The sequence below is a fragment of the Drosophila teissieri genome, chromosome X (assembly GCF_016746235.2).
Source record: "Drosophila teissieri strain GT53w chromosome X, Prin_Dtei_1.1, whole genome shotgun sequence".
Taxonomy (NCBI): domain Eukaryota; kingdom Metazoa; phylum Arthropoda; class Insecta; order Diptera; family Drosophilidae; genus Drosophila; species Drosophila teissieri.
In genome coordinates, this window is record NC_053034.1 from 1,313,196 (window position 1) to 1,326,381 (window position 13,186).

Here is a 13,186-nt window from a genome sequence, read left to right on the forward strand (position 1 = left end):
AATAAGTAAACAATGATAAAAAACCCTCTCTTTCCGAACAGTAACGAGGTAAAATAAATAAAATATTTAATACGTTTTATTATAGGGCATCGCGGTATATCGACGAAGCCCCACCACAGTTTCAATCGACACTCTCCCATCGCTAGCCCCACCTAGTTGTTGCTGCTTTTTTTGGGTGTGTGCGTTGTATTTGTTTACTGACAATCACCAAAAAAGATACTCCTCCGCTCCAACTGCGATCCCGTCGAGAACCAGGACAGCAGCATGCGCGAACTCAACAAGCAGCAGTCGCAGGACACCACGGACTCGGGAGTCGAGAAGGGCGACTACCCGCGAGCCACCAGTAAGTGACGCACTCGAGCATGCGGGCCGCTCTACAATTGCATCCAACATAGACTTTCAATGGCCTAATTCCTCTTCAATTTCGTTTCCAGATGGCGTGGTCTTCGGCGCCATAGTCACATTCGCCAGCTTCTTCGTGCTGATGATGTCCTTCTGCTCACCGTACTGGATCGAGTCCTACGAGGAGACGCGGGCCAGCTTCAAGAACATGGGCCTGTGGCAGTACTGCTTTAAGGACTTCGTGTACCCCAAGTACGCGTTCCCGAAGCAATTCAACGGCTGCCACAACATTTTCTCACACGTGAGTGCATCTAAGTGGCCGGTTCGTATTCTTATCCTCATTTTCCACCACCCACACAGGAATACTACGTTATCCGTGAGTATCTGCTGCCCGGTTGGCTCATGGCGGTGCAGGGCTTCGTGACCATGTCTTTCATCATCGTCTTCATCGTGCTGGCTCTGCTCTCGCTTACCATCATCCGACTGCCGCTTAAGGCCGTTCTGCAGTACGAGTGGCTGCTCGTCCGCCTCTCCTACTTGGGCACCGCCATCTCCTGTACGTATCTGCCACCTGCTTAATAAGTATCAGCCTAACAGCGATCTCCCACAGCGCTGTTCATGTTTCTGGCCGTGTGCATCTTCGGGGGCTGCGCCTACCGTCGCGACTGGATGATGTACCCAAAGTTCAATGTGCTGGGCTGGTCCTACGCCCTGGCCGTTGTCACCTTTATGCTGCTTGGTCTAGCCGCTCTGATCCTGCAGCGCGAGGCCCGGCAAGCTTACGACGCCCGCGGTGAGCAGAAGAACCTGGTCATGCAAATGGAGATGCAGGAGCCGGGCTACCAGCCGCCGCGTCACCACCACAGCCAGTCGCGCAGCCTGCAGGGCTACATATAACAGCTGCCCAAGTAGCTTCAATACATTCCGCTCCGATTGGATCTTAGCTTAAGTTTTCTGACGCAATCTCGTGCCTCGTATCTGCGCAATCGACGCCGTCCAAGTGCCTTTAACGTTCGACATCCTTCCCAGACTTTAAATATTGATCATATACATCTATATACACGCCGAATCAGCGAACTCGGCTCCCTATATGTAATTGTATTTAATAGCACGTACAGCTAAACGTAAGATCAGTGCGACCAAAAAGATCCACTAACTTTTTACATATCTACCATTATACTTTCTATCTAGGCTCAAAAGTGTTTACAGCTTCAATTATTATACTAAATTCCACCTAGAAAAGATGCCTTTTATAAGCAAAATGGTGTAGAGACATATTAACATTGAATTAAATGTATTATTTGAACTTGCGAGTATCTGAAGCCAAATGTGCAGATCAGATTGATTATTGGTGTTTATTCGTATTGGTTTCCATTCATGACCACCACCAACTGCATGTTTCTGGTGATGAGGTACGGATGTGATCTACGCCTAATATGTTTATGTTTGTCTTATCGAACTGATAGCGCCTCCGCTGATTGCAAATTGTTAGTTTCGGCTGCTGGCTCCCAGACTCGAGAACTAGATTCAGTGAGCTTCGTGCGCTCTGTTTCTTCTCACCTGATCTGCGATGACTCGGCGTTGCCTGCTCGCCTGCAGCTACCTTCTGTTCTGGCTCCTCCTCTCCTGCGCGGCGGAGGAGCTCAGGCTACAGGAGAACCAGCAGCCGCGCATCATTAATGGAAGCGTGGCCAGGGCGGACGAGACGCGCCACCTGGTCTCCATCCGCCTCCTGCGGCACGACAACAACTTCGGAAGCGGCCACATCTGCGGCGGTGCGCTAATCGCGCCCAGAAAGGTCTTGACCGCAGCCCACTGCCTGTACAAGTGAGTAATGATCCCATGGGGTGCCCGCTCCTTCTGATCGGACTAATGCCAGCAGCAATCAGAGAAAGCGCTTTCGACGGGCCAGTGAGTTCGTCGTGGTGCTGGGCACGCTGAACCGCTTTGAGCAACGCAACGGCACCATCGTGTCCCAGGTGAGCTCCATAGCCTACATGCACACCTTCAGCCCGGACAGCATGCGCGACGACGTCGGGATCCTCTTTCTGCGCACCGGGCTGCCGATGTCTTCGGCCGGCGTCCACCTAACTGTGGCCCCAATCCAACTGGCGGGGCAGGTCACGCCCCCCGGGAAGCTGTGCCAGGTGGCCGGCTGGGGTCGCACCGAGCAGGTGAGTCGGATTCGTGGAGCCGTAGGCAGGCCAGTGAGCATACAGCTTCTCCCTTCTTCCCTTTCCTGTTCAGAGTTCCCTGTCCAACATCCTGCTGACGGCCAACGTGAGCACCATCCGGCACCAGACCTGCCGCATGATCTACAGGTCCGGCCTGCTGCCCGGGATGATGTGCGCTGGACGGTTGCAGGGCGGCACCGACTCCTGCCAAGGCGACTCCGGCGGTCCGCTGGTGCACGAGGGCCGTCTGGTGGGTGTGGTCTCCTGGGGCTACGGATGCGCGGAGCCGGGACTGCCGGGTGTCTACGTGGACGTGGAGTACTACCGCCAGTGGATAGAGGGACGCAGCGCGGCTCCCTACTCCAGGGTGGCTCCCGGACTGCTTCTGCCCCTGCTGATGTGGTGCTCGGTGTCGTGGCTATGATTCCACATCTCGGGATGCATCCCTCGTAGTGCTTTAGTCTATGTAGTAACTGTATAACTATATTCTAAACTTAATGTTCCCAATACACGTACTCGTAAGTACAATGTAGCGATAGCTGGAAATCTGATTGCTACCGTATGCAAACCTATCTTTCGAATCGCTGTTGTACTTCGGATGCCACCCCGCAGGTATCAGTTACCAACAGGTATCTACAAATCTGGGCACTTTCGCAAGAGTCGGATAATTATCGCGACCTTTTCGTATCTCGTCGTGCAATGAAACGCTCTTCCACTCAACAATCAACATTTATTTACATCGAAACACACTTAGATTCGGAAACACGAGTCAAGGAACAAAGCAGGGTGACATGGGCATGGGCATGGGCATGGCACCTAGCAGTTGCGACAGTTGCGCCGCGAGCAGGGCTCCTCCCGCCGGTCGTGGAGGCGCACCAGGTCCTCCGGCTGGCCGTAGGCGATGTTCGGCAGGCAGCGCGACTGGGTCAGCAGCAGGGAGAACTCGCGGTTGCAGGCCGCGTTCTCGATACGCTCCATGACGCGGCCCACCAGCAGCTCCACGGCCTCCTTGACGTTGGCCCCGGTGCAGGCGCTCGTCTCGATGTAGGGCAGCCGGTAGCGGCGGCAGAGGGCCGCCACCTGGTCGCGACTCACCACGCGCAGCTGCAGCAGGTCGCACTTGTTGCCGCAGAGCACCACGTCCGGGTCCTCCGAGTAGGCGTGCGTCCGCAGCTGCGACAGCCAGTTGGCCGTCTCCAGAAAGCTCTTCTCGCTGGTCAGGTCGAAGATGAGCAGGAAGCCCATGGCGTCGCGGTAGAACGCCGTGGTTAGCGACCGAAAGCGCTCCTGTCCGGCGGTGTCCCAGATCTGCAGGTGGATGCGGTGGCGGCGTCCGCGGGAGTTGTACAGCTGCGGGACGCAGAAAAGATGATGGGTCACTAGGGTTGGCGAGTGATATACATAGTGCTTCATGCACAACAGACGTTCACTGACTAACCAGCAGATGCGGTTTTAAACCGACTTCAGTAAGATCATGAATAGCCGCTAGCACTTACCAGCCGCTTCTCGCGGAAGTCGATGCCCACGGTGGAGATGAACTGGGTGTGGAACCGGCCATCCGTGTACTGGTAGAGGAGGCAGGTCTTGCCCACGCCGGAGTCGCCGAGGACGAGGAACTTGAGCAGGTAGTCGTAGTCGATGTTGGCGCCCGTCATAGTGGCCGTTCTTAGCAGCGCGTTTGGCACGTTCAAGACCGCAGACGCATCCCGTCCGCCTGGAAGCAGGGAAGCGAATGAGCGGCCCGTTCCTGTACAGCTCTCCCCAGCAAAGGCTCTCCCCCAGCTCCCTGTTCCCTGCTCTCTGTCCCCTTCTCTCTCCACTCCCAATTCCCCATTCACCACTCTTCATCCTCCTTTGTGTAAGACCGGGCTTAGGCTGACAGGAGCAGAGGTGGGGCACTCAAGTCGGGAGGCATCTTCATAAGCGTGCCTCCCACCCACCGCCAGCTGCCACCCCCATAATGCGACCCACTTACCCACACACACGCACACACACATCTCGCCGTACCGTGGCAAATATTTGAAACTCATTAAATCCCGATTTATTGATTTTCTGTCCCGTTCCGGGCGATGTTCGGTGGGCGGAGTGGGTTCGGTGGGTCGGGCTGGCGGGGAGTCCCTTGCGCCGATTTCCGCATCAAAGGACAAGCCGATCGAGAATTCGAGCATTCCCGCTGGACGCGCCGTGCAGCAGAGAAGCGACATTATAATGGGCAGTAGAAAGTAGAAAGTGGCAGAAGCACTGGAGGAATGCCCTTGCCTCGCTAATTAGACCAAGGGCCAACGTGGAAAGGAGGGCCTTGGAAGTGGCAGACGGAGGCGTGCAGCATCTCTGCAGCCTGAGCCTGGCGTCCTCCTCGCGCTAAGCGGATTACGGACGCTGCCTGCGGTTGAAGTGGTTGCTAGACAACGGGGCCGCCCCCACTGGAAGGCAGCAACAGAGATCGAAGTAATAACCGAGACCCCCTCTTCCTCCCTACACTGGCTTCTGCGCATCCAGAGTCCAGCAGCATTCAGTGGAGTCCTGCCTGCTGATGTCTTGTAATCTAATTTCCTCTCGTTTCCGGCTGCTGTCTCCTGTCTCCGGCTTCCGGCCCCCACTTCCGATTCCGCTGCCTCGCACAGGGAGCACGCATAGGTTACACTTGTCTGCTGCTCGCCAAGTCTCACGGGGAGGAGGTGGATGGTGGGATGTGGGATAGGGTTGGTGGGCAAATCGAATTAGCATGCACGCACAGCCGCCAGTGCCAACCTGCTCGGCTGACGGTTAATTTTAAACCTTTATTGATTCGCAAGATCTTGCGGGGCTCAGGTGGGCCTAGTCACGGAAATAGCCTGCCGTTTCCCGGGGGTGGCGTTGCGGTGGGGGATGCCTAGCCGAGCAATGGCAATTAGGCAGTGGCAAACCACAAGGTCTGCACTCAAGGCCGTACAGCTTCCTTCCACCAGCTTTCAGCGCGGCCAGCTGCACTTGGACAAGGACGGCTTCCAATTAAGCCTCGGCCGCAGTGCCGTAATTAGCTGCAGCCCTTCCCAGTGGCCGCGCTTCTGGCGCGCGATTAAAAATAGCCACCGAAACCGCCACCGCCACCGCCATCGCCATCGCCACCTGCTCAGCTCACCTGTTCACCGAATCCGGCTAATTGCAGAGGCTCAGGAGGCGCGGCACGCATTTCTGCTCCGACGCCCGCCGTCGACTTTGGCGCCCAAGGCGACTTCTTTCGCCTCGCCACTCCAGAGATTCGGAGGGATTGCGATTCAGCTGACGGGACTAGAATGGCGGGCAACCGTTATTTTTAGCGCGCGCAATTCCGCAAGTCTGCGCGAAGGCCCCCCACCACTTTGCGGAGGCAGGGTTAAACGAAAACAAGTGGCCCACGAGCACTCCGAGGACTCCGAGGCTGTGCGGGGATGCTGCGAACGCGAACGCAGAAGATCCAGTGGGCGGTGCGCTGCCCGACCTGTTGCCATGCGCTGCCCAGCACAGACTACAAGACTCTTTGGCCGCCAACTGGCGGTCCTTTGGCCGAGGCACAGCTTTCAGCCAAAGCTTGCGCCAGCTTTCAGGGCGCTTCCGCGGCGCGACAGGTGCGCCGCCCAGGTGTCCTTTCCCACGGGAGTTGGGTACTTCGTAGGTACTTCAAAGGGCTCTCGAGACATAATCCCTCGGGCAACTTTCGAAAAGGGCTTTGTGCGGAGCTTCTGCGGGACGGCGCCTAAGCTTTGCTCTCCAGCGAAGCATTCAAAGTCAGAAGTGTATCCCATCGAGTACGATCGAGTGGCCCGGTGTTTCTATAGTAGAATGGTGCACGCATCGTTCAGTAATCAAATTTCGCTATTTTAGTGCTCGGCTTATGCGGTAAATTGCAATCGAAAAATTGAAGTTTGCGCGCTCCGAGCTATCGATAAGTATCGCGAGGGAATGTAGTGCTGTAAAGCGCCGCTATCGAGTTGCACGTATCGAGTTACTTGCGGGCTCGCGGTTTGCTTTGTTTTTCTTTATTTGAATCGGTTCGGAAACTGCTCGGTCGAGGTTTTAATCACTTGTTACTGGCCATGGACAACGCGAACTCAACTTTTGACAAGTCGGAGTTCGACTGGGACGCCATCAACGTGGGTGACTACCAGTTGGATCACTCCCAGAACTTTTTCGGTGCGTATGCAGGCCTCCGCGTCCAAGCTGAGAAAACGCGCCATTTTTGGTTGACTTTTGCTGACCATTTTCCGCATTTTCCACATTTCCCAGCAGCACGCGCCAACAAGGAGAACAACAGGGGCCTCAGCAATGTAAACCCCTTCCAGCTATGCCCCACGCCGCAGAAGATCTGCCGGGAACAGCGCGATGGTGACTTCGGTGGCAAGCTGATTTGTGCTGAGGATCTCATAAAGGAGTCTCCTAAATACATAATAGAGACTCCCAAAGATGCGCCCACAATCGAACCCAAAGTGGAGCCCCAAGATATGCTAAAAGTCGAGCCCAAAGCAGAGCTCCCAGTTGAGCGCGGCCCAGAGCCACAGGATGACGCCAAACCAATTGTTCCGCTCAACTGGGGTACAAATGGTGACGATGATGAGAAGCACATGACGGAGGCCGACCAGCACTTGATCCACCAGGATGCCCGTCATCCAGGCGTCGGGGGCAAGCTGCGCCTAGAGTGGTCGCCCCCAAGCCACCGCGAGCACGAGGGAGCCGGCACCTCTGCCGCATCCGCCACAACTACCGCCCCCAAGGCCTACCAGTTCAAGGACGTGTACGAGAGCAAGCGGCAGCAGGCGATGCGCAGGCGCAGCGAGGAGGAAAGCAAGGCGCGCCAGTTCCACAGCCGACCCATGCCCAACTTCAGGGCCATGCACAAGCGCATGGGCGAGCTGGCGGTCATCCACAAAATCACCATTCCGCGAACGCCCGAGACGCTCAAGCACAGCCAATTGAACGCGGAGCGGCGTCGAGAGGACGACCAGGCGCGACTGCATCCAGCCGGCACGCGATCCAAACCATTCCATCTGCGCAGCGAGCAGCGCGTGCGCGACCGGCGCGAGTTCGACGCCGCCGTGCAGGTCAGCCTGGAGCAGAAGAAGAAGGAGGTAAAGACTAAATCTAGTAGCCATTAAGTGTTGGGGCGCTGAAAGTGGTTCAGAACCTATGCAGATCAATTGTGGTGGTGTTTGAGCTCAGGACGGAATTTAATTTTTGTATGTGATGTAATGTGATGGTTTAGTTTCCTGTTAGTTTAACACCTGGCCGCGTATCTAGCCATTAACTAGAAGGGTTAGTTGTTGTTGCATTTTCCCTAAAGAGCTTGTTTCGCTCAATGTAATAAAAGATATGCATCTGACCCTCTTTCGAGGGCCCACTGTAAGCAGAGTCCGTTGCGTTCAAAATGTGCCTTCGCAGCGCTACGCGGAGTTTTCCAACACCAGAGCGCCGGTATTTAGCTGCGATCCGCGAGCGGCCACACTGCGCTCGCAAAATAACGTATTTCTCCAAGTGTTGCTGCAGCCCCAAAACCCCTCTTGCGTCCAAACCGAGACCCAAATCCAAGGGCCGAACGGAAACGATCCAGGAACGCCCCAGTTCGCCAGTGCAGCAGGCCCAGGCCGGGAATCCCACGCTCCACCAACAATAAACACAAGGCGGTGGGCAGAGCGAGAAAGAGCGAGCCCAGTTTGTTTTTGTTGCTGTGGTGTGAGTGAGTCATGACGTTTTGGACGGCGTAGAAAAGCCAGTTACAGTCAACCGTCGAGCATTGCATAAAGCGGGAGCTGTCGCCCTGCATTCCAGAACCAGGATCCGCCAATCGCCCCAGTCCCTCGCCGTTTGCCAGGACCTGCAACAGCTGCGCCCATTCCGCACACTCACACACACCCACACATACGCACCCACGTACACACACTTCTTGAGGAGCAGTGGCACCGAGTGTCACACCATACACACACGGCGCGAGCGCACGCACACCATTGCAGCAGGCAGTCTGTCGTCACAGTTGGCTACATTTCGACTCGTAAAGTCGGAATCCGATTCGGACTCGCATCGAGCTAGCTGAGCAGCAACTTTCGCCGCACTCGAAGTCAAGCCCAAGCCCAAGCCCAAGTCCATACCGAAACCCCAGCCCAACCGCCCATTATCGTCATGGTGGATCGCCTGGTCAACTCGGAGGCCAACACCCGGCGCATCACCTCCGTGGAGAGCTGCTTCGGGAGCTCGGGCGTGCCGCTGGCTATGCAGGGCCGCGTCCTGGTGGGCGAGGGCGTGCTGACCAAGATGTGTCGCAAGCGGCCCAAGTCGCGCCAGTTTTTCCTGTTCAACGACATCCTGGTGTACGGGAACATAGTGATTGGCAAAAAGAAGTACAACAAGCAGCATATCATGCCGCTGGAGGAGGTGTCGCTGGAATCGATCGCCGACAACCAAACGTACAGAAACGGCTGGTACATTCGCACCACCACCAAGTCCTTTGTGGTGTTCGCGGCCACCAGCACCGAGAAGCAGGAGTGGATGGCCCACATCAACAAGTGCGTGGAAGACCTGCTGCGCAAGAGCGGCAAGAAGCCGGTGGAAAACCATGCCGCCGTCTGGGTGCCGGACACCGACGCCAGCGTCTGCATGCACTGCAAGAAGACGCAGTTTACCTTCATCCAGCGCCGGCATCACTGCCGCAACTGCGGCGCTGTCGTCTGCGCCGGCTGCTCGGCCAAGAAGTTCCTGCTTCCGCAGCAGAGCACCAAGGCGTTGCGCGTCTGCGACGCCTGCTACGAGCGCTTGAAGCATGTGCCCAGTTCCCTTGGCTCTGGCGAGGACTCGGCAGCGGCTACCGGTGCTGCCTCCGGCAACAAGCTCAACACAACGGCCGGCGACAGCTCCAACGACGAGGACTCCGACGAGGAGACTGCCTCCCCTGGTGGCGAGTCGCACGATGAGCCGCGCTTCTACGGCGACAACAGCGTGCTATCCGCCGTGGAAGACTCCTCGACGATAACCTCGCCCTCCTCCGTCACCACCGGTAGTTCGGAGGCTCCGCAGGTGACACCGAGCGTCCAAAGCTCCCCGGCTGCCCTTGCGACGACGGGCAGCCACTGTTGAACGGACCACATAGCGAATGATTACGGTAGATATCGCTTTCAAGCTCTCACCCAACCACACCACATATCCAGACACCTTGTAGACCCCCCGTACCATGGCAATAACAAGTCTCTTTGTTCAAAAAAGTCTAAAATGGCCACAGTGCATTTGATCACCCGAAACATGTCCTCTTCATTGCTAGACCTTCGGACCAAAGTCCTGATCTTGTATCATACTCATGCGTTAGATGAAAGACGTGCAAAGATTGAGGGTAATCAAGAGTTAAGTTGGGAGAGTATAGAACATTGCTCGTGACTGCGACCTTGCTGTGTCTCCGTTTTGGTATTATATTTTTCTCGTTTCACATTTTCCGCGAATTCCGCTGGGCGCGATAGCCAGCCTTATCAGCCAAGTGGCTGCGACGGTTGCCGCTACTCTATTTTTCGCTGGCAAACAAACGGACGGATGATGTTGGATTTTCGCGTATCTGCTGCTCACAAGCAGCCCAGTCCAGCCCAGCCCAAATGCCGGCTTATCGTTCTGAAAATCCCGCCGTGACTCAGCGGAACGAGGCAACCGATAGGACAGGGAGCAGGCATATATGACCAGTGGGAGCCCATCTATGCCTCCGGCCGTTGGATGAGTCAGGCAGCCAGTCATCCATCCATCGGGCCGAGTGGGCAGACATAGGTTGCGTATGCAAGGTCCAGCCGTAATTAGAATGCACTATAGCACCCATCGCCCCACCAGACCATACATTACTTAGCTAATCCGTAATCCTCTTCGCCTTTGCCTTTGCAGCAAGACGAACAACGGAAGCGATGCGAGCAGGAGGAGATCAAGGAGCTGCGCAAGATGACGGCATTCAAGGCTCGTCCAAATCCATTTAAATAGTGCTCGACGGAACCAATCGACTACCAACGTTTGATAGCCCTGTCCAAATTTGAATGATGTGAAGTCGATGCTACACATAATCGTGTTTATACCGATGCATAGTTTTACCAGATTAACACAATTTTTGTCTCTTAACATTAACATTACTTTTACGCATATATCGTCGTTCCCGTTTTTGGCGGATAAGAACCTCTAAAATCGTATGTTTGGCGGGAGCATAAAACTATATGGATATGTATACAACAAGAGCAATTTGCAATTGCTGTCATTAACTGTTTTCTATTTGTACAAAGCCGAAAAAAACAATAAATTAATACTGTAAATTGAACACGCTGCCATTCGTTTGAATGTGTGTACATGATTATGCACATATGCGGGCATCGTGATGGCCCAGAAGGAATGCAACAGCGAGAGCTGGCTGTCTCCCTCTAATCCGAGCAGCGTTCCGTGGAGAGTCGTCTGTATATAAATATAAATGTATATTGGGAAACCTCTCGGATTTTCCGGCGCTCAAAGCAGCCCAACTGAGCAATTGCGTTAGACTGCCTCCATGAGAGTGAATATGTCGTACAACGTGAGGTGAAAGCACGTGGTATGCACTATGCTATGCAGAAAATGAAAAAACGAGGTGCTTAGATATAAACAGAGCTGTTTATTTATGCCGTGGAAAAGGCGCCTGACAACAAAACGCTGTGCTGATGTAGTGCCATCTGTGGCCCGGACAATTCCTTAGAACTGGCCGTCGCTGCCCCAGGAGGTCTTGACGGTGTCCTCGTTCCAGTCCTCCACTCCGCCAACGGTCTCAGCGGCAACCTCATCGGCCCAGTTGGTGGTCTCCTCGACCGGGTGGTCGACGGCCTCCTCGATCTTGGGTGGTGGCAGCAGCTCCTTGGCGGCGGCCTCCTCCTTCTCGGCCTCCTCAGGATCGCGGTAGAAGAACAGATCGACGACCACGGGCCACTCGACGCTGCGAGAGATGGTGCCACGCAGGCGGAGCACCTCGCGGGCCAACAGCCACCACATCAGACCGATGGAGTGGGCCGACTTGTTGTTGCACGGAATGGCAATGTCGATGTAGCGCAGAGGCGAGTCGGTGTTGGTGAAAGCGATCACGGGGATGTTCACGTAGCTGGCCTCCATGATGGGCTGGTGATCGGTGTTGGGGTCGGTCACCACCAGCAGACGCGGCTCGCGGAAAGCGGGCTGGATCTGGTTGGTGAAGGCACCGGGAGTGAAACGGCCAGCGATGGGAGTGGTGTCCGTGTACTTGGCGAACTTCAGCACGGCGCGCTGACCAATTGGACGCGACGAGATGACGAAGATCTGCGGGAGAAGTGTTGAATTAGAATATGCTCGATTTGTCAGGAAATGGGGAAAGGCAATCCCTCCGAGGCGGTGAGGCGTGGCTGGTCAGCAGTGAAGTTGAAATCATTGAATTTCATACCCGAAAGATTAGTGATAAACTCATCACGTTGGCCACGCCGCACTCAAAGAGCCCTGCAATTCTGCACTTGTACTTACGTCCGAAGGGTTATCGATGGCCACAATGGCGCGGGCCGCCAGCTGCAGCTTCTCCCAGGTCTTGCCCAGGTTGAGGATGTTGACGCCATCGGCGCGGCGCTTGTACACGTACTGCTCCATCTGGAAGTTGACGTTCTCGGACCCCAGATGGGTGGTGGCCACCAACATCTTGGTGATGTCGTCCTCCTTGAGGGACAGAATATCTAAGCCTCCCGACATGTTAACGTGGAAAGAGTTACGGACCTGTGGACGAAACACGCATACGATTAGTGGGCATAACCTCAAAGAAGGGGCTCCACGTGGGACTTGGCGCCGGTGTCGCGCCTGTTGCCAGAGGCGACATCACGCGCAGGCAGTCACGGCAAGCAGTCGAATACGCCCAGGCGAAATCCATTTCGAAGCAACATGGAAGTACCGCGGCATATTTGGAGGTCTGGCGTGCGCGATTTCTGGCGTCCAGGTGCCTGGACCCAGTCGGCGCAGCTTAGAGGAGATCCGCAATGCGTCCAGGCATCGCATGGTGCAGGCCGTGATCCCATTTCGCAGGTATTTCTGAGTATGTTGGAGGAGCTCGCTCTACTTACGTCTAGATGCCGCTGGGAGTTTTGACAAAATGGCCGATTTCCGGGTCGCAGACGGCCAGCTTGACAGGCAGAGAATCGGTGTTGTGTTCGCGTTTTGCGGATTTTTCGCACTGCGCGATGCGGTCATACTTTTTGGTACTTTTTTGTTCGGCGCGGAGCAGTCACACCGGCAATCAGTCTATCGAAATTTTCGCGGGTTTCGGTAACGCGGAGTGTGTAAGGATTCAAGTGCGCGGACTTTTCCTGCCCATCGCTAGAAGCGTGGTGAGTTTCGTTGTTCAAACGGAGACGGCGAATGATTTCATTTAGCTGGGGTAAGTGAGCCAAGCTAACGGAATACCATTCCCATCCCTATCTGCTGCAAATGCAAAGACGCAATACCTTTTTGTATACACATTTATTGCAAGTTTGTTTATATTTTAATTACGTGTATGCTCCTCGCCATCTGTAACTACCACAACAATGTACGCATATTCCATTTGCTTAGATTATGTACGTGAAACGCTTCTTCTCTCGATCCGCTGGCGTGGTTAAAAAATTGTGTCGTGTTAGTAACTTGAAATACGATCGGCCATCGTGCCGTCCCGTTCTCCCCTTCGCTCAGGTGCTCAG

At 55.2% G+C, this 13,186-nt stretch overlaps 6 protein-coding genes and 1 non-coding gene across 9 annotated transcripts; 4 read left to right on the forward strand and 3 right to left on the reverse strand.

Moving 5' to 3' along the window:
* The first annotated feature begins 128 nt into the window (after nt 1-128).
* LOC122625344 lies at nt 129-1,658 on the forward strand. The gene is made up of 4 exons (XM_043805457.1): nt 129-343; nt 435-643; nt 703-898; nt 953-1,658. The coding sequence occupies exons 1-4, from the start codon at nt 265-267 to the stop codon at nt 1,237-1,239; spliced, it is 771 nt and encodes a 256-aa protein (XP_043661392.1). The 5' UTR covers nt 129-264; the 3' UTR covers nt 1,240-1,658.
* A 254-nt stretch (nt 1,659-1,912) lies between these two features.
* LOC122624625 (trypsin alpha-3) lies at nt 1,913-2,963 on the forward strand. Its single transcript, XM_043804279.1, has 3 exons — nt 1,913-2,169; nt 2,225-2,516; nt 2,590-2,963. Exons 1-3 carry the CDS (start codon nt 1,913-1,915, stop codon nt 2,938-2,940), a joined length of 900 nt encoding a protein of 299 aa, XP_043660214.1. The 3' UTR covers nt 2,941-2,963.
* Nucleotides 2,964-3,234: 271 nt separating this feature from the next.
* On the reverse strand, nt 3,235-6,045 carry LOC122624534 (ras-related protein Rab-27A). Of its 2 annotated transcripts, none has more exons than XM_043804143.1 (3): nt 5,638-6,045; nt 4,013-4,132; nt 3,235-3,866 (listed from the first exon to the last, which is right to left on the reverse strand). In XM_043804143.1, the coding sequence occupies exons 1-3, from the start codon at nt 5,686-5,688 to the stop codon at nt 3,333-3,335; spliced, it is 705 nt and encodes a 234-aa protein (XP_043660078.1). In that variant the 5' UTR covers nt 5,689-6,045; the 3' UTR covers nt 3,235-3,332. The 2 variants fall into 2 exon arrangements, with proteins under 2 accessions (XP_043660078.1, XP_043660077.1); XM_043804142.1 differs by having other exon boundaries at nt 4,013-4,230; nt 5,638-6,030.
* A 412-nt stretch (nt 6,046-6,457) lies between these two features.
* LOC122623113 lies at nt 6,458-10,797 on the forward strand. 2 transcript variants are annotated; one of them, XM_043802056.1, is made up of 3 exons: nt 6,458-6,668; nt 6,762-7,600; nt 10,377-10,797. In XM_043802056.1, the coding sequence occupies exons 1-3, from the start codon at nt 6,572-6,574 to the stop codon at nt 10,467-10,469; spliced, it is 1,029 nt and encodes a 342-aa protein (XP_043657991.1). In that variant the 5' UTR covers nt 6,458-6,571; the 3' UTR covers nt 10,470-10,797. The 2 variants fall into 2 exon arrangements, with proteins under 2 accessions (XP_043657991.1, XP_043657992.1); XM_043802057.1 differs by having other exon boundaries at nt 6,765-7,600.
* LOC122623114 (pleckstrin homology domain-containing family F member 1 homolog) lies at nt 7,963-10,797 on the forward strand. Its single transcript, XM_043802058.1, has 2 exons — nt 7,963-9,621; nt 10,377-10,797. Exon 1 carries the CDS (start codon nt 8,646-8,648, stop codon nt 9,594-9,596), a length of 951 nt encoding a protein of 316 aa, XP_043657993.1. The 5' UTR covers nt 7,963-8,645; the 3' UTR covers nt 9,597-9,621; nt 10,377-10,797.
* A 304-nt stretch (nt 10,798-11,101) lies between these two features.
* On the reverse strand, nt 11,102-12,672 carry LOC122623691 (40S ribosomal protein SA). Its single transcript, XM_043802979.1, has 3 exons — nt 12,575-12,672; nt 11,991-12,233; nt 11,102-11,792 (listed from the first exon to the last, which is right to left on the reverse strand). Exons 2-3 carry the CDS (start codon nt 12,207-12,209, stop codon nt 11,199-11,201), a joined length of 813 nt encoding a protein of 270 aa, XP_043658914.1. The 5' UTR covers nt 12,210-12,233; nt 12,575-12,672; the 3' UTR covers nt 11,102-11,198.
* On the reverse strand, nt 11,804-11,907 carry LOC122625388. The gene has a single exon (XR_006326560.1). It is a non-coding gene; the product is annotated as a small nucleolar RNA snoM1 (small nucleolar RNA).
* Nucleotides 12,673-13,186: the final 514 nt, after the last annotated feature.